This window comes from Emydura macquarii, unplaced genomic scaffold (genome assembly GCF_026122565.2).
Source record: "Emydura macquarii macquarii isolate MOO-44397 ecotype Brisbane River unplaced genomic scaffold, CSIRO-AGI_Emac_v2 contig_1253, whole genome shotgun sequence".
Classification (NCBI taxonomy): domain Eukaryota; kingdom Metazoa; phylum Chordata; order Testudines; family Chelidae; genus Emydura; species Emydura macquarii.
This window is the reverse complement of record NW_027131390.1, coordinates 2707882-2726705: the sequence shown is the minus strand read 5'-3', so window position 1 is coordinate 2726705 and position 18824 is coordinate 2707882. Positions and strand designations below refer to the sequence as shown.

The 18824-nt window shown below is 47.4% G+C and overlaps 1 protein-coding gene across 2 annotated transcripts in view; it reads right to left on the bottom strand.

The window, feature by feature from the left end:
- WDR44 (WD repeat domain 44) overlaps nucleotides 1–5450 on the bottom strand; it is a 51294-nt gene extending 45844 nt beyond the window's left edge. The window contains exon 1 of one of the 2 annotated variants that reach the window (XM_067548004.1): nucleotides 5297–5450. In XM_067548004.1, coding sequence (XP_067404105.1) covers nucleotides 5297–5373 — 77 coding nt within the window. In that variant the 5' untranslated portion in view covers nucleotides 5374–5450. The remainder of the gene's footprint in view (nucleotides 1–5296) is intronic. The other variant, XM_067548005.1, reaches the window with a different exon arrangement.
- Between the last annotated feature and the right edge of the window lie 13374 nt (nucleotides 5451–18824).

Here is an 18824-nt window from a genome sequence, read left to right as displayed (position 1 = left end):
GAATTCTACTGACAGGCTATTAAAAACTAGAACATGAAAGTATACAGCCACTCTCTCTTGTTGCATATCACATTATTTACCTAGCTCTGTTACACTTACACAGTATTTAAACAATTTTTAAAAACAGTCATGTAAGCAAGATGTAAATAAAGGTGTCCATCAAATTGACAAATTACATTAGGTCATATAAAACTTAAGGTCAATATGTCAACTTGATATGGCTTGTTATTGATGACTTGTATAGTAAATTTATCCAATGCTGATGTGCTATTTGATAAGAAGGCTGAAAAGCAAAAAAGTTTTATTGCAAAGGCAATAAAAACACAAAGCTCTGCACAGCTTTACAAAATGATTTAAATAAAGTTCTCAGAGCCAAGTCAGTGGCATTAAAACATTGCCATTTGTACAAAGGTGAATTTTCTGCTTCCATTAAACCTCTATTTTGTTAAATGGTTAAATTCACACGCGTTTTCAAGCCAGACTCAACCGTGAGCATTTAATTTGTTGTTTACTTGTCCATTTATGATGTTTACACCAAGCCTAACTTTATGCCATATTTGACTTTATAAGCATGGAAAGTTGTATTAGTAACAAAAATTTTAAAAATTCAGGTGACTCATTTAAGTTAAGTACATATACACACACCACGCTGAAGGATATACGCATTTAGATCATATATACCTCTAATGCACTGAAGAATATTCTTCAGTGCAAGTGTGATAAAGTTCTTTCCAAGAATCAAATGAACTATACTTCCCTCATGACTGTCAGCAGAAATTAAAAGAAAAATACTCTGAAGTACCAGTCTTCAGAGGCTGTCACAAGACTCATTATGCTGAGCAGAGAACTCCAACGAAGCTTTGGAGAACTACCCGAGTGTCATATGTTTATTGAATGGCTCTGCTAACCTCCTCTTCCGTGGCAAACTGCTATTGTTAGGTTCCAACTCAAGCAGAGCTAGTGCATGGATGTTTACCTGCACCAGGAATCACAACTTTTAACTGCTATGTAGACATACCCTGCGTGGGAAAAGCCTCCAATAAGTTCTTACTCTCCAATGGCATTTTTCTTTTGGTGGATCTCAATTCAAATACTGTTCCTCTCACATGCACAGAAGCTTCCAAGAGCAATAAGGACAGCAGAGCATGGCCTCGAACAAAGAAAGCGTCTCTAACCTCAGAAGTATATGAAGGTAAGTTCATGGAGGATAAGTCCATCAATAGCCATTAGCCAGGATGGGCAGGATGCAAAACCATGCTCTGAAGTGTCTCTTGCCTCTGTTTGCCAGAAGCTGGGAATGGGCGACAGGGATGGATTATTTGATGATTACCTGTTCTGTTCATTCCCTCTGAAGCTCCTGGCACTGGCCACTGTTAGGGGACAGGATACTGGGCTAGATGGACCATTGGTCTGACTCGGTATGGCCATTCTTATGTTCTTAAGCATATAGGTGGCAACAAAAAATACTACCTGAGCCAGATGGCGTGGGCACAAATTCAAAAGATGTTACATTTAATTCTAAATTATTTGTGCCCAAAGAGAGTCAAACATAATGGCAGGCACTTTGACCGCTGAATACAGTGGGAATATCACTTAAAAATTCAGCTAACTAACAGATTACACTTTGGTTTTGCTAGTAATAATACTTAGCACTTTAAAGGTTAATGATTTAAAACAGTCTTCACAACATTCCTGTGATGTGGGCAAGCAGCACAATCCCTCATTTTCAGACAGTGAAACAGAAAGTTGTGAGACTTGTCCAAGGCCAGAGGTTTCCATGTGATGGCAAGTGTAAATCTGAATAAAAAGTTAGTTCACCTAACAACAGTGTCATTTAGAAGACTGCTTCTATGTTTTATGTTTCAACATTCTTATCTCCACAATATTATCTATGCTCAAGTACCTTTAGTTTTTCAGCCCAATAGAATTTCACACACTATTAGCACCGTCAGCGCAGCCCTTTTATAAGTAAAACCAGTTAAAATATTTTATTTATATATGAACTATTAGTATTGGAATAAAATAGATTTCTAATTACTTTAGTTCCAATATGCAGAATTTTGAGTGTTCAAATATGTACAAACAAAACAGAAAACAAATCCTAATTTTTGGTTGGATGTATTGTGTTTCTTGCAAACATCATGGCTTGGGTACAGCTGAAATTCCATGTTGCTAATTAGATATCAACCATAATATTACATTACAAAACTACAACCTACGAGTTTAACCCTAAGTACCACCAAAGTGCCTGGAAGTCTCAGTGAAGGCAGCTCTCAAGAATCCTGAAAACCAACTTGAAAGAAATTCTCCAATGAGGAAACCAGCATTTCAGACTCAAATTAGGTGAAGCCATATCCTTAAATATAAGTGATCAGCATTCTACTGACAGACTATTTACAACGAAATACAGTCATGCTTGCAGATTACACTAAAACCATCCAAAAACCCACATGTATGTTAGCAATGAAAAATTAAATCCAAATATTAATGACAGATAATAGAAATTATGTGATAAATCATATTTCTGCTTAATTTCACTGTTTTGCATGTTCCATATTGAATGGCAGAGATAGAATTAGAGCTGGGTGGGAAACGTTCCACAAGTCATGACATTTTTCAAGAATTCATAATTCTGCACTGGGATGAACCCAACACCTTTCAAAGTTATTTGCAAAAAATTGGAGCCAAGGACTTGAACCTGGGTCTACCACATTCCAGGTGAGTGCCCTAACTACCAGGCAATGGGCTAGTTGGGGCTGTAAATCAGTCAGTCTCTCTTGAAGCTACTCTGGGGCTAGAGAAATCTTCCCAATGAAAATTTAATCAGAACTGCTAGGTTACTTAAAAAACCCCACAAGTCTTAATTTTAACAAATCAGCATTTCCAATGAAAACCTGTTTTGTCAAAAATTTTCCAACCAGCTCTAGATGGAAATCATACAGCAACTGAAGTTACTACATTAGCTGCCAGATGAAGTAATAACAACAATTCCCTTGGTCTCTCAGTTATTCTATAGGGGCTTCCTGAAGGTGGCCACTAAATCTTACATCCACCCTAGGCATGATCAAGGTGAGTGACATTAGAAAAATCACATACTGGGTCTAGTGACCCTAACATACATCTTTGTGACATTAAGATAGCCCAGTAGAGTGTGTGGGTAAAAAGCTGATAGTGCAGAATATACTAGGCTTTGATAAAAGTGTATGAGGGAAAGGTGCAGACAGAGGACTCAGTATCTATTGCTTTGCTCTGGACACTGGCTGCTTGTTAATATACAGATTGTTAAAACTAAAATCCTAACTCAAAGTTTTAAAAATGGAATGGATCCCATAACCCATGTTTTACTGCTCTTTCAACAAGCTACATACAGTTTCCCACTGCAAGGACAAACTGAGCATGGCTTTTGGTTCAGACTGTGCACAAAACAGAACTGATACATCCAATAACTATTTAAAATATACAGTTAGAAAGAAAGGTAGTAAATGTTATAAGAGTTTGTGTGACTAAAGCCACAGCTAGCCCCACTACACATAATTCATTTCATTTTCAGATGGTCATTTTATGATTTTACATTGAAATAAAGTTTTCTGTCAAAAACTTCATTTAATCCATAAAATGTTTTATAATACCTGAACAGAATTATACCAGTTTATAGAAAGTTTTGGCATACAACAATGGTATGAAGCACCATACACATAGTTTGCACAGGGTAACAACTTCATAAAACGCCTGATTTTGCCATTCTTCTGTGGTTCACTGATGTAGGTTTCTAGTTTATATCTAGAAATTATGTCTACCACCAACTTCTATTGAATGTAATAAAATATTTCTGTTTTTATTTAAAATAATGCATTATTTGTCAGGGCACACAAATATGATTTTATAAAGACAAGTTTCTCAATATATATGTAAAAATGTGTAATGGCTACAGTATTAAGAATAGGTTTGGAGTTTTCTGCTTTCCCATTTGTCACCTGTTTTTGATATTTTCTCCCCAACAGCCATTATGTAATCAAGTGTAGCCAATTAAAGAGCTTTTATATTCAAGATAAAAATGAAAACTTTAAATACTTGTGTTCTACCACAACCCATAATTAGTTTTCAGTAACAGAGAATTGTTTGTTTCTGAAGCACAGCGAACACAGGAGACCTACGCTATTCAAATAGTCTGCAGCTGCAGCAATTTTTAAAAAACTGCAATACAGACAGTCACAAGTGTAGACAACCTGGCCTTACTACACAGTACTGTTTGAACTAACGTTGATAATAGTACCCTCTTTAATTCAAGACAACAGAAAGTGAACTAGCGTTAGCAAGAGTATATCCTCTGGCAAAAGTCACCAGATGAGGTAGCACAAATATTCTAGAATGAAAGGTGACATCATGTCACTGCAGTCTCGTGTGGCGTGGCAGTAGCACAGGCACACTCAAACTGCCAGCTCAATGTAAAACAAGAGGACAGCAACATCGAAGTACAAAACGGGATTCTGAAGCAGATCTACAAAACCTGTAGATCGCCTGAAGAATTCTGTGTTTCCTGGGTCTAGGCTTCCTTCTGACAAACATGAAACGGTTCTCCCTCTCTGCAGCTCAGCTCAGGAGGCCTTAAACTGAACCCTAGCCGGTCAACGATCACGCCTGTAAAATGAACACCCCCGTTATTCATTCTCGCACGGTTACGAACACTTCCAGGACATGTACGCGGGTCTCATTTGCTTTGCCTAGGCAGAGTCTCTGCGTTTGGACCCTGAATACGGAGCTGTCAGGGCCATCGCCGGGAGCGCAGGTTCCGGCCCCACGCCGCCAGGTCCGACTGGCAAACACCGCACGGCGTGTCCGGTGCGTTTACACGGCCCTGATTGCGGATCGTGTTTGTTTTCTCTCGCGGGAAGCCATCGCTGCCGGTGGTCACCGCTGCACGCTTCTGAATGACCGGGGCGAACACGAACACGAACAGCTCCGCGCGGAGCCCGGCACCCCCGGGCAGCGGCTGCGGTGCGGGAGGGGAAGGCGGAGAGCTCGGCGCAGGGCGATCGCTGGAGACGGCTGCACCGGGCCCGGAGACCGCCCGGCGGGGACCTGCACTCCGAGAGGCGGGCGCCCCCGACAGACGGACGGAACGGGGGGCTGCTCCCCGCCACACAGACAGACAGACGGACGGACAGACTCCCAGCCCCTCAGGCACCGCACCTCAGGCCTCCCGCCCGCCGGCCGGGGCGGTGGGGGGAGCTGGGGGGTGGGTGGGGTGGGGGGAGCAGCCGAGGGGCCGGGTGTGGGGGGAGGGGCCGGTACTCACGGCGCGGGGGAGGCGCCCCCCGGGGGCACGTCCTCGGGCGCGTCGTAGAACTCCTCGGTGTCGCTGTCGGACGCCATGGGCCGGGCCGGGCCGGGCCGGGCCGCTGCAGGCGAAGCGGCGGCGGCAGCGGGCGGGGGCTGCACAGCGCAAGTCTCGCGAGGAGAGCGGCGGTGACGCTGGCGCCGCCCACTGGCGGGGCGGGGCGGGGCGGGGCCAGGCCTCGGCGGGCGGGGCGGAGTGCGGCTGCGCACAAGAGGCGCTCGGCAGGGAGGCGCCCGCCGCCGCGGATAGGGGGCGCTGCGCGGTGCCAGGCGCTGTACAGGCGTCCAGGGGAGAGCGGCATGCCCTGGGCCGCTGACAGCGCAGAGGGCGGGGGGTAATGAAGCTGCCCCATCTATTGCCCGCCTCTGCCTCCCTGCCCCCAGCCCGGCCTGCTGCCCTGCTCCATGCCCCCTCGGGTTCCCCCCGTGACCCCCCCCCACACACCTGTTCCCCTTTCCCCTTAGTTGTCCCCATGCTTAGTTGAGTCCTGGGCCCGGTGACTCCGCCCCTTCGGCTTCGGCTGGGGGAGGGGCCTGTAGCAGTGGGCCAGCCAAGCCAGAAGGCAATAGGACGGGACCAGCCCGCGTCTCCCCACCGCCACCCCCTGCCAGGGCAGCTAGTGCAGCACTGCACGTCCAGGTGCAGGCTGCAGCGCTGTCCGCTCTCTTTGAAAATTACTAGCACGTTCAGCTGGGTCCTCACCCGCACAGGTGGCCCGCCCAGTCACATAAAACCATCTCACAACCGCCGCTCCCCCTCACAGGCCTGTGCACACCCTGCACCTAGAGAAATACACGAAGGATCGTGTAAGAAATCCCCACTCAGCCTAGACGGATTAAAGCCTGTGGCTCTATAACCCGTACCTGGGGTTGGTTATGCAGGAGGAGGGTGGAGCTAGGTGGGTTGTGAAGAAAGGAAAGTAGGTAGCAATGGCTGAAATGAGAACTGAAGCGTGTAGTGCAATTAATAAATGGAAGTGTTGAATGAATCAGCCACTTGTTTCTTTGCTTTTGGTGGGTTGCTTGGGTGGCTTGGTTATACAGCTTTTATAGGATGGTGATTACATAGAGAAGATCCACAGAACTCTGTCTCTGAGTAGCCATGATCCTGAGTTACATGACAGAGGGACAAACTGATAAATCGTAATAAGGCACCAGGACTAGATAGTATTCACCCAAGTGTTCTGGAGGAGCTCAAATACGTGATTGCAGAACTAACCACTGTGGTACGTAACCTATTGCTTAAATCAAGTTCTGTACCTGATGACTTGTGTACATACTTAATTTGATGCACTGTGAGTATTCCCATAGTCTTCAACGGGATTACTCTCAGTACTTCAAACTAAGCACGGGCATGAGTCTCTGCAGAATAAAGGGCTTAAATGGGACTCCGCTTTATGGAGGATTTTCCTGCTAAAATATATTGCCGGTCCAGGAACAAGCTGAATTAGAATCATCGTTAGGAGTCAACTTTCTCAAGAAGATTCCTTTCAACAATTGTTTGAAAGCCTGGGGTGATGTTATCTGGGTCTGTGTCACATGGCCTGGTCAGTACAACTTGCTGTAAGACCACGGTCTGATATTTAAATTTTGTTGTGTACAACAGGAAAAAAAATGAGATGCCAAAAATGAAGCTGTGACACTATTAGAGACACGCAGCACTGCAAGTTCTAGGTAACTGTATAAATGCACTTAAACGCAGAGAGCTGCCAACACATTCAAAATCACCTCTGTGGAAATCTCTTTGGCAACACATCGGAAGAGACAGATTTCTTCTAATGAGCTTCAGGCACTCAAGAATGTAGTTACAACTTGACTGTAATTCATCACGCAGTGGGAAAGATTGTGTGGGGAAAGCACAGACACCAGTTTTCAGAAACAAAAGGTTACTAAGAACAAGAGGCTAGAAGCTGAAATCAGAGGATGAAAGACGAGTGCTCTACATAGCGTGTGGGTTTGGGCCAGTCTACACAGGAGGCTACATGGCACGGTCACAGCAGACATTGAGAGGAAGGTCTGGGCCTTCTGCTCCAAAAGCAAATCTCTACCACTGGAGCCAAAGGACACTCCTCGTAGGTTCCCATTCTCTCTGCACGTGCCAGTGAGTACAGGGTGACATCACGCACAAAAAGGCAGTCATGGGTGAAGAGTAGCAGCCAAGCTGGTGGTGATGGTTGAGTGGGGAGGATAAGGAAGGAGGCAGGTTTTGTACTTCCTCTAATAAAAAGGTGAGGTGGGGCTTGGCTGACGCCTTGCACTTTTATGTAGGAAACAATAGGGCAAAATATCACATGCAGCAAATGACTGACTAATGGTTCAATGTTTGAACATAGCCCGTGTTCCTATTCTGGCAGTCAGCCTGACACACAGATCCCATTAAAGACAATAGAGTGGTCTCTGCATTATTAAAACTAATGATGTAATCTTAATTGGAAAGACAGACCTCTCTAGAAATTGAAAGGGCTTCTTGAATTGTTTGGTACTTTGCCATAGGGGACTGAAATTGTAAGGCTGAGTGTATTGTGACACAGAGGAAATGACAGCACTAACATCAGCACCTTAAAGAACTCCATTTCATCCTGCTTTGTACAAGTGTGAGTACAGATTGGAATCAAGCCCAGTTTCCTGTATGTGATGATCTTTGCCCTCCCATTCTGAAAACTCTCACCCTGCAGAGTCTCAGCAATTGTTAGACCCTTTAGGAAGTCAGTAGGATTATTACGCCAGTTCGAACAATCAGCAGCCCAAACTTCCTTTATCAGGTTAGACAACGATAGTGTTGCATATTATGAAGAATTTTTGTAGAGGTGCCATTAAGCATCAGCATATCTGTTTGTCGATAGGACGAGGCTAGACAGGAAGGTGTGCACACAAGATCTGGCAGCCACAGTGCTGTGTTTCAGCCAAGTTCATAGAAGCAAAACAGAAGCATGTCTTCCACAGTTGTAATCTCATTCATCTTTCTTCAGAGTGCGGTGAGGTGTTTCCAGCGTGTATTAAATATTGTTAGCTTTCCTGTTCCCAATCAACCAGAACAGCCCAGTTTGGGTGTAGCAGGAACACAGATTCCAGAGATACAGTGTACCATGATTGGTATTTCCAAATTATTCAGTCATTTTTTCCCCTAGCCCAAGCAGATTGTTGCAGACAGAATTTCTGATGGAAGTTGCACACTGCTGTGCTGAATGCCTTGACAGCAGACAAGGAGAATAGATACCTGTAACTGAGAATTAGATTGTCTAGCCGAGGCTGAATTAACCACAAAGAAGCCCCAATCCGGCATAAGGCTGTGACCCTAGCCATACAGCCCCTACTCCAGCAAGCAGGGTGCAACAAATGGCCACCGGGCCCTGCTGCGAACTGCACACTTCCTATTAGTTGATTATTCATTGGAAGCAAGGAAGGGGCACTCACCGAAGCCAGAGGTGAATTTGGCCCAAAAGAAGCAGAACACCTGTGTGCTCAAAGCAACTCTCACTGCAGAAAAAAAGTTCAAAGGTCAAGGTTAAAAAAAGGGTCAAAGTGTCCGAGGTAATGCTAGTCAGTTCTCATGTGGCCGGGTGCAAGGAGAGCTGCAAGCCACAGGCAGAGCAAGGATGGAGAACGTGGAAATGAGTTTCTTGCGGTGAGTGCTGAACGCACAAGACTCGACTAAATGTACAGCCCCTGGCGTTCTGTCCAGTCAGTACGAGTTCCCCGCTGAGGCGGTGAGGGCATTGTGGGCTAAGGAAATAAAACAGTCTGTCTGTACTGCCTTTCTGTGAACATGGGGTAAGCCTCGCAGATCCAGATGGGCCGCACATGTCATCTGTGTGAGGCATGAACTGGCACAAGACTTCTAATGAAAACTTATTTTTTCTGGCTATTTAAAAAAAAAGAGAGAGAGAGAGAAACACTGGCTGCGGTTCTTCCCTACAGTCTGGCTGCTTTGCATCACTTTGGCTTAACTGGTTACCTACCCGCCGTGGGACAGTGTCACTGCCTGCCCTCTCCAGGCATAGGGCGTATGGCCAGGTAAGAGGTGAGTGAATGAAGTGCTGTCGTGTTCTGATGATCCCTGGATATCCTGGGTGTAACCCAGAGCAGCCCTGAGGCTACTCCAAGTTGTGCAAAGGGGGTCAAACCAGTCACCAGCCAGCCCCAGGGTTAGGGAGCCACACACACTTAACATAACACTGTCTTTGTCCCTCCCAGTCCTGGAATGAGCAGAGCGTGGCAGGACCCAGGAAATCTGGACCACATTTCTGCACCCTCAGGATCAAATTAAGCTCTGACATTAGCAAGCGCAATTACCATTAGCGTGAAGAGGTGTGTCCGCAGCTCGCCCCAGAGCTGAATTCGCCTTCTTAGCGTCACCAGAGAAGAACAGCCATGGCTGCCACGATGGACAGGTAGTCGCAACCAACACCAGCAAATGATCACTGGCGCCTTCCCTTGGATTTCCTTTCTCTGCCCCTTGTTATTGCTGTGCTGCCTCCTCTACCGCCGATAAGCCCCACCCCTGTACACTGACCATCACGCCTCACTTCATTTCTAGAATGTGGCCATCTTGGGTTGGTCCGTGTAGTTCTGACGAGGGTTGGGGGCGGGGAGGCGTTGCTTGGTAAAGAAAGAGTCCCTTGGAATGGTAACATATAATTTCACGGGGTCACTGATATGCTGGTCCTGGAGTAGACGTCTGGCTTCTGGGTTAAATGATGATGATGGTTTCTCTAGTGCCCAAGAATGTGCTAGATGCTTTACAAACTTATTGAAAATCTCTCGTCAGGTCCCTACCCTAAGAGCTTACAGTCCCCACAGGTAACGCACAGACTCAGGAGTGAGCAAAGGGCATGACTGCCCTTCGTTAAATAGCCAAGAGAGGATGCTGTCTGAAGCAGTGTGGGAAGAGGACAAAGGAGAGGCTGTGCTGTCTATCGGACCAGGAGGATATTCCAAGTGTAGGAGGCAATATGGAGAGAGGGACAGAGCGACGTTGGTCTGTCTACGTGGCTCTCAGCCCCGTCGCAACTGAGCACCTCACAGTCATGAATGGATTTTATCCGCACAAACCCCTGGGAGGCGGGTAAGTGCTGTTCCCCTCGTGCTACAATGGGGAGCTAAGGCTTCGCTTAAATGAAGTAACTTGTCTAAGGTCACGCAGGAAGTCAATGGGTAGGGCTGCCTACCCACTAGACCACCCTTCCTGTGGGACACGGAGTTGGAGGCGCAGATGACCCAGGATGAGGCGTGGACCAGGTGGAGTTGTGCAGGATCTTGGAAGTGAGGCCAAGTTGTAGATAAGAGAGACTAGGTCACAGCTGAGGCTCTGGCAGGCAACAGGGAGGGCTGGGTCTTTTGCCACAAAATTGCATTGCCAATGAATTTTAAATCACATTCACCCCACTGACGTCGATCACAATGCCCTGGTCTTTGCGAGTCGCTGTGTAACATAAGAACAGCTCCGCGTTTCAGCTGATACCGACTCCCTGGCATTCTGATTGTGTCGCTGGCGTTCGATGTGACGGCTGGGGCGTTCACAAGGAAGAACAGGTCAGCGTGCTTTGGTGGTGACGGTGCACGGGTTCCGGAACTCAGTGCTCTTTGCTCCTTGCCTGGCATCACTTCGCATGATTATCTGTGTGTGACACTGGACTTGCATACAACAGGCGGCTTGTGATGCGCATAAACAGTAACAGACTGAATCCTGCCCTTTCGAGGTGCGGGGTAACGCTCTCACTCCGACAGCAGCAGCGCACTCCTGCATTGTTACAGCCATTTCACATCACACACACAGATACTGTCACCACCTACAGGTCAGGAAAGCGTCTGCTTCGGCCGGGCTGACGAGGCTCTGCTTTGTGTTAATAGAATGCAGCTTAGCAGCTACCCCTCTGTGACCATTCGCCGGCAGAACACAAGGCAGTCTGTGGGGTCTCAGGCCCACACCCACTCCGGCAGTGCTGTGATGGATTAACTGCATGGTTCCCTTCACTGCAAGGCATTCGTTTGTTTACCGCTGAACTTTACACCGCTCTGCTCTCTCCTCCTCTCTGTTTATTTTCCCTTCCAGAGCGTTTGTCCACGTTGGAGTATGGCAGGGATGGAAGGCCTAGATTACCCCCACCCACAGGAAACCTGGGGAGAAATTCCTCCACCAGGCGGGTGGGTTTCCTCTTTACCCTGCAGCAGAAGCAGGGACTAAAGCCACCAAATCCTGGGAATTATGGGGACCTGCTAGACCCTGGAGTGCCCTAGGCCTCTCCATTGGCAGTCACAGCTCCTGTTCCTTCTCTAGCTGTCAGGAACCCCCAGGTTGTGGCTGCCACTGGAATTCTCCTTGTAGAAGTGTGCGTGCGTGCGTGCGTGCGTGCAGGGGCACGACCAGAGTTGGGGGAGAGATTCTATCCCCGTGTGTGTTGATACTTGAATGCCCATTGGCTTTACTCTGCTTTTACTACGATGGAAAATCGGAACAAAGGAATCGATTCTAAGCTTTTCCTGCACAAATCACTGTAGTTGTAGATAAATACTTTAAAATCGGAGAGCCTAGCGCAACACAGGAACGCGGCTCTCTGGCAGCGTGGGCATTACATAGGACTCTGGGAAGCAGCATGCCTTCAGGGCTGATGTAACAGATGCTTCAAGGACAGGGACAAGTGGGCTGACCTCAGCAATGCTGTCAGGCACATGGGTGTCCGTTGGCAATAAAAAGATTGATGCGGAAACGGGCTTCCTGGAATGATCATGAAACACTGACGCAGTCAATGAACGCAGCACTTTACCAAACACACAGCACGCTCCAGGTCCCTAAATAAGACAAGGTACACTAACACAAGGTGGAAGGTCAGACAACCACACAGGAGCATTTAAAACTGGGAGAACTGAGCACGCCCCTCTCAGGGAGGAAGGGCTCCAATGAGAGGGGAAATAACAAACTAGCCTCCAGGTAAAAGTCAACCAACCAACTAATAGCATTAAGCCCAGCAAAGGCACGCTCAATGTGGACATGCTAGGCCCCATCTCAGGCCGACGCATGCTTGAGGAAGCCCAGGTCTGGATCTGAGCTTTGGGGCTCTGGTCCCTCTCTAAAAGAAACGACAGGGCCTGGTGACTCTGCAGAGTGTGGGGAAAATGTCTGAGGTTTCCACAGGCAAATTGACCTTACGAACCAACCTGCTTTGATGGGAGGGAAATAGGCTTGTTTCTTTCAGCAAAGAACGGCATTAAGTATTAGAATAGCATGGGACGCACATACTGACGTCAGGTTGCAAATTGCACTGCTATTCACTGTCTGCTAGACAGAAAAACAAACAGCTGAGAAAACTGTTCATGGAGCTACCCATCTGCCTCTTCAGCTGTCCTCCAAAAACTCAGAGTGCAGATGTACTTATGTTTAAAGAGTTTTCCTGCTACTTTATCATCTTAGTTGTACAAATAAAAACATTTTAATTACACAGACTTGATGTAAAGACTTGTTCTTTCTTCATTATTGCTGGCGTGCTGACAACTTCTGCACGTGCAGACAAGCTGCAGCTCAATCTTTGCAAATGCAAATGCTCTGTTGTCAGAAGTGCCATTTTTAATTTTTATCTGGAATAATCCAGGGTGCGTGTGTGTGACTCTCTGGTGTTATGGTTTTGTTTTCTGTGTGCAGCTTCTTTAAATGTCTAGGAGTCAGCTGCCATTTTATGGAGCAGAGTCGATACATAATTCTACAGCAGCGCCACACATTGTGGTCTTTCCTGGAGACAACTTTTCTTGTTCCGTGTCTGGTTTCCGTAAGCTGGAATAGAAGTTCTTCACACTAAGAAGTAAATGAGATCACTGTTTATCCATGGGAAATTTGTGATACAGACAACTTTCTTTTAATCACATTTTGGCAGGTTTACAAAATTATAAAATAATCCAAAATTCATTAAGAAATTCAAGGAAATAATTTCTTTTTTTGTAAAACAATCTCATGCTTGATAAAGAATATTAAAGATTAATAATAAAATACCTAAAATGTAAGCGTTTTCCCCACTGGACCCATGCTCAAACCAAAATGGCTGTGTTCTAAAAATTCTCATGAAAGTCAGTTGAACACGATGTTGGACACCATGACATATTTTGAAACGATTATCACTTTATCTGTTATAATACTGTTATGATCAGCATTAAGAAAGTGTTCTGGCTCCCAGTTGCCACAGAAGTGTTTGAGGAAGGTGTAGATGTTTGTCTGAGAACTGCCTCCTCCAGAAGGTGGGTGGAGAAGGGGAACCAGGTTTTCTTGGGTTGCAGTTGGAAGTTTAGACAAAAAGCTTTCACTGAGATGCTCAAGTATCATACCTCAGACTCCTCTTCTTCCTCTAGACAACTGGAAAGATGACTGAATCTTCTGGAGAAGGTGATTTGCGTGCAGTATTTTGCTTGGAGAAAAATATTGCTGCTCCTGTGATGGAGAGAGATCTGCTAGGCCAATAAGAATGAGGACTTCAGCACGCCACTTTGAATCATAGAATCATAGAATATTAGAGTTGGAAGGGACCTCAGGAGGTCATCTAGTCCAACCCCCTGCTCAAAGCAGGACTAACCTCAGCTATATCATCCCAACCAGGGCTTTGTCAAGCCTCAGCTTAAAAACCTGTAAGGATGGAGATTCCACCACCTCCCTAGGTAACCCATTCCAGTGCTTCACCACCCTCCTAGTGAAAAACTTTTTCCTAATGTCCAACCTAGAGCAACTTGAGACCGTTGCTCCTTGTTCTGTCATCTGCCACCACCGAGAACAGCCTAGCCCCATCCTCCCTGGAACCCCCTTTCAGGTAGTTAAAAGCCGCTATCAAATCCCCCCTCACTCTTCTCTTTTGCAGACTAAACAAGCCCAGTTCCCTCAGCCTGATAAGTCCTGAGAATCATTTTGACTCTCTCCAAATTGTCCACATCTTTTTTGTAGTGGGGGGCCCAAAACTGGACACAATAAATGAAATGCCGAATAGGAATAATCACTTCCCGTGACCTGCTGGCAATGCCCCTCCTAATGCAGCCCAATATTCCATTAGCCTTCTTGACAACCAGGGCACACTGCTGACTCATATCCAGCTTTTTATCCACCGTTACACTTTGCTTCAGATCACAGAACGTTTGGGCTGTGTGCAGAGCCATTGCAGATCTTGGACCAGACCACGGATGGTGGGGACATGTTGATTTACCCCAGCTGTGAATTTGGCTCCTTGAGTGTTGCCTTGAGTTTGGATCCGGTCTGATGTGACATTATTCCAAGTTGCATTTTCATAGCGCTGCATTTGTGACTCATTTTGCTTTAATTTCCATCTGTGTTCCTCTGTCTTTGGTGTGCAAGGCACAGGAATGCACAGCTCTACGTTTCAAATATTTCCTCAGATCAGAAATAAAAGTTTGTCAGACACACACCCTTGCATACGCAGAATCTTTTCGCCATCTTCACCTGCTGGATTATGAAACCTTCTCACAGCATACGTAGCTCTTGTTAATACAGACTAGAAGCTTCAGTACAGACCCTTTGATATATTAAAATTGCAGCGATGTCTTGGCTTCTAACAGGAAAAAAAGTAAATACTAAAGCTTACAGAAAACTGCTCCAAAATTAATCAAATAAAGCAGAGGAATATACAAGTACAGAATGTATGATTTGCAGCGCTCAGATAGATTAGTACAGTGGGTGCACAATCAGTATTACAGAATTAGTGACATTCCCGTGAGGATGTAAAAAATGGTTTGGCGGAAATTAGAGATGTGACAACCAGCCGTGCAATAAATAGATACTGCTAACACCACTACCAGCTGCAAACTCCTGCATTCCCCTGAAACAAAGACCTCTGATGGCTATTAATTACTAGACCTTATCAATGTTACAGTAACTTGTTGATTGTGTTCATGCAATTTATGGGAGAGCTCTTTGCAACGTGCAATGTAATTGTTAGGCAGACAAAACAAGTAGTATCCGTGAATACCCATGAAGCAGCTGTTGCAATGGTGCTAGTACTGGAGCAGCAGTGAGCTCTTTAGCGTTCATTCCAACTCAGACAATTAAGCCATCTAGGTTCATTTACAAACTTCTAGTGATTCAGGATGAAAAACAAACCTGAAACCCACCCGTCAAAAAAATTCCATTCTACAGGTTCCATTCAACCAAGGTGTGACAGAGGTTTGGTCAGTGGTGGGAGGTGCTGAGATACAAGGGTGATGAGTGTGGTATGTGAACCTATAGAGAACAGATTAGCTTTATTTTCAAAGTGACATCAAGAGCAAAAAATAATGTAAGCAGCTACAATTAACTACCTGTTTGACACCGCTTGGCCACTTAGCTACGTGGAGCTGCTGCACTCTGGATAAATAATGACAGAGTGGTCGGAGCACGGGGACCGGATCCAGGATCGCCATGTTCTAACCACTAGGCTTCAGAGTCATTCTCTGGCCTAGTGACCATCCCACTGTGGGCAAATGGTTAGACGGTCATTGAGCCGGAGCAGGAGAGTGAAGTGTGCGCTGCAGAAATGTGGGGGCAGAACACAGCTGTGTATGTCACACAATAGAATGGGTTGGGATGAGTGTTTCAGGCTTAATTCTGCATGTGCAGATTTTCCGGGGTTTAAATCTGATCCTGATAGTTACTTTTGTGCCATGCTTCCGCCTGCTGGTTTAATTTTAGCCACGTACAGCGAAATGCTAACTCGCTGCTGTATTAACAACTAATTTGAATGTCACAGTCCTAGATGAAGCACTCAGGAGTGGAATTAAATTAAGGGTTGTGCGTTCGTCACAGCCTAGGAAAGCACGGTTTTCATGTTCCACAGCAGCAGCGAAGCCAGAATGACAGCCTGGCTGGTCTGTCCGGGTGCGCGACGGACACTAGAGACAGCAATGTCTCTCGTTGCTTTACCAACCGGCAAAGGCTGACACCAAGAAACAATGGAAACGCTGCAAGTGGTTTTAGCCCTCGCTTTGGGAGGCTAGTGAAGGATATGCCTGACGCTGCCCTGGCACCTGCCAACGTGGACTCCTGTTCCCATTCCCAGGACCGCTGGAGTTAGTGGGACTCTGCCTGGGCGCAGGAGTTCATGCCAGCGGGAGGCACTGCTCAGCGTGTGGTACACATCCCCCTTGGTACGTGATCCCCGGAGGGGCCGATGCTGCTACAGCTCCCAGCTGGAAGACTCGCCCTGGGACTACTTCACAGATCTGGCCCTTGGTGCATTAGCAGCTCACATTGAGGGTGGGGGCGCTGCCGGGTTCATTCCCCAGGTGTGACCGAGATGGTCGTCATGCCTCTGACGGATTGCACGGCGGGATCAGGGCGTCAGTAAGGATGAATTTAGCACAGAAAAGGGGTTCAAGCCAGCCCCGCGGCCTGCAACCGTCCAAAGGCCTTTTCATGCGGGGACAGGAGGAGCACTAAAGTGGCTGTGTGGGAGGGAAGTTAGCACTGCTTCCACAACATGCTGGTAAATCCCCAGTGCCCCTCGAGACTGGCGCTGCCCCTGGTGGAAAAACACCAGTGGGCGAAGAGAAGGAAAAGGCAGGTGTAACTGAGGCTATGCCTGTAGTGCCCCTAGAAGGAGGCCCCCTGTCGTTGTCATAAGGCTCATTTACCCATTCGGGGAAAGCACCTTCTGGAGAGGCAATGTGGCCTCCCTGGGTTGAATGCACTGCTGGTTTGTGCGACAGGGTAATCCCATGACAGCATGGCCCAGTGTGGTATCCTGGCACTCAGGAGCCTGGGTTCTCCCGCCGACTCCGCCCCTGACCTGTGTGAACTTGGACATTTGTCTGTCTAGTCTGCTTCGGCTGGAAGCTGTTTGGGGCAGAGACTGTGTCTGTCCAGGACAATGGGCCCAGCCTCCCAAAGTCTTTTTAACACAACTTTCCAAATCCTGGCTTCCCAGATCTGGGCCTCCTACAGTTACTCCGCAGGTGTGGGAGACACTTGAGATTACTCGCATCCAGGTGCAGGCTAACGAGGATATTAACGGTGGAGCGGCCCAGCTGCAAGACAGTGTTAAGGGGCTGGCTCTCCAGAGGCTCTGGTGTCAAGGAAGCATGCCATCATGGCGGAGGTGGCTGTAGCGCACCCTGCACCTTTCCGGGAAAGGATCCCAAAGCACAAGAATAAATTGCAGCGTCTGACATGGTGTTCAGGACCCTGCGGTTGCTGGGGCGTCGGCAGGTGGCAGACAGGGGTGAAGGCATGGGGGGTTAATCACCAGGCAACCCAGAGGAGCAGTCCCTGCTGGGTGCTAACTAGACGAGGTGGGCAGGGAGCCTTGCTCTCAGACCCAGATGCCAGGGATGGGACCTTGCTGGAGACATTTACCAATAGGTACGAAAATGGCCCCTTGTTCACACCAGGCCCCTGCGCCAGGAATAAGACAAACAATAGAAACAAGGCAAAGAGTTAACGCCCTCCCATGGCAAGCCCAGCCACGCCCCCTCCCCCCCCACTTCGCCACAGCGAGAGCAAACTGGCAAAGCTGGGGTTCTAGCGAGGGCCGCCAAAGGGGGTCCCAAGTGGAGGGGCTCCTGGGGCAGGGGGGAGTGGCTCCAGCTTGCAGGTGGACCAGGGAGCAAGATGGTCTCTCAGTGAGGTAAGTGCCGGGTCATTTAAGGCTTCATAGGTCAAAACAGGCCGGTTAAGCTCTGTCTGGAGCCAATGGGCAGATACGAGAAGCGGGGGCTTGTGCTCAGATCTGTGTCTCCAGCGAACTGGCTCTCCTTGCTCAGCCTCCATCCTACCAAAACGACATGGAAACCGTGAGCCTTATCCAGCTGCAGTCGCACAAATGGGGCCTGGACCGGGACCTAGACACAAGAAAAATGCATCCTCTTCTGGGGTGGAAAGTGCCCGTGGACAGAAACACCAGCAGCGGAGATAGGAAACAGAGGAGAACACCACACCCTGCTGACATCTCCAGGGGAATGGTAGGAAGGGAAACGTAAATGATCAATTTGACTACTGCCCCAGGCGAAGCATTCTCCCCTGGGGAACAGAGACACAGGATTATTTCTGACCACAGGTCATCAGGCCCTCGGGCTTACGCCTCAGCTGAAAGTCGGGACCATTGGCCGCAGCGTGTCACTGCAAGCAAGAGCATAACCGAGCCACAGAGCCTCCCTCCTTCCCAGCAGAGTGCATCTCCGCAACCCCACAATAACCCTGCACGTTAGCTGGTTCCCAGATGCCAGGCCCAAGGGATCTGCCTACTTTCCATAGGGTGAAGAGCTACAAAGAAAGAAAAGAGGAACACAGCTGAATGGAAGGGGCAGATGGACAGTTTCTGAGAGGGAAGCTGCTCCAACTTGAATGTGGATAAAAGGGATAGATGGAAAACGATTCGTGAGGTATTGTAGCCTCTTGTTCCTCTTTGCTTGCTTTTCGATACAGTACCAGAGGGTGGTGCTCTGACCTCATGCGTATAATTACACACAGCTTTAAAAAAGGAAACTTAGTGACAGCAAGAAAAATTACAAAGGCACCAACCAGGGTTTTC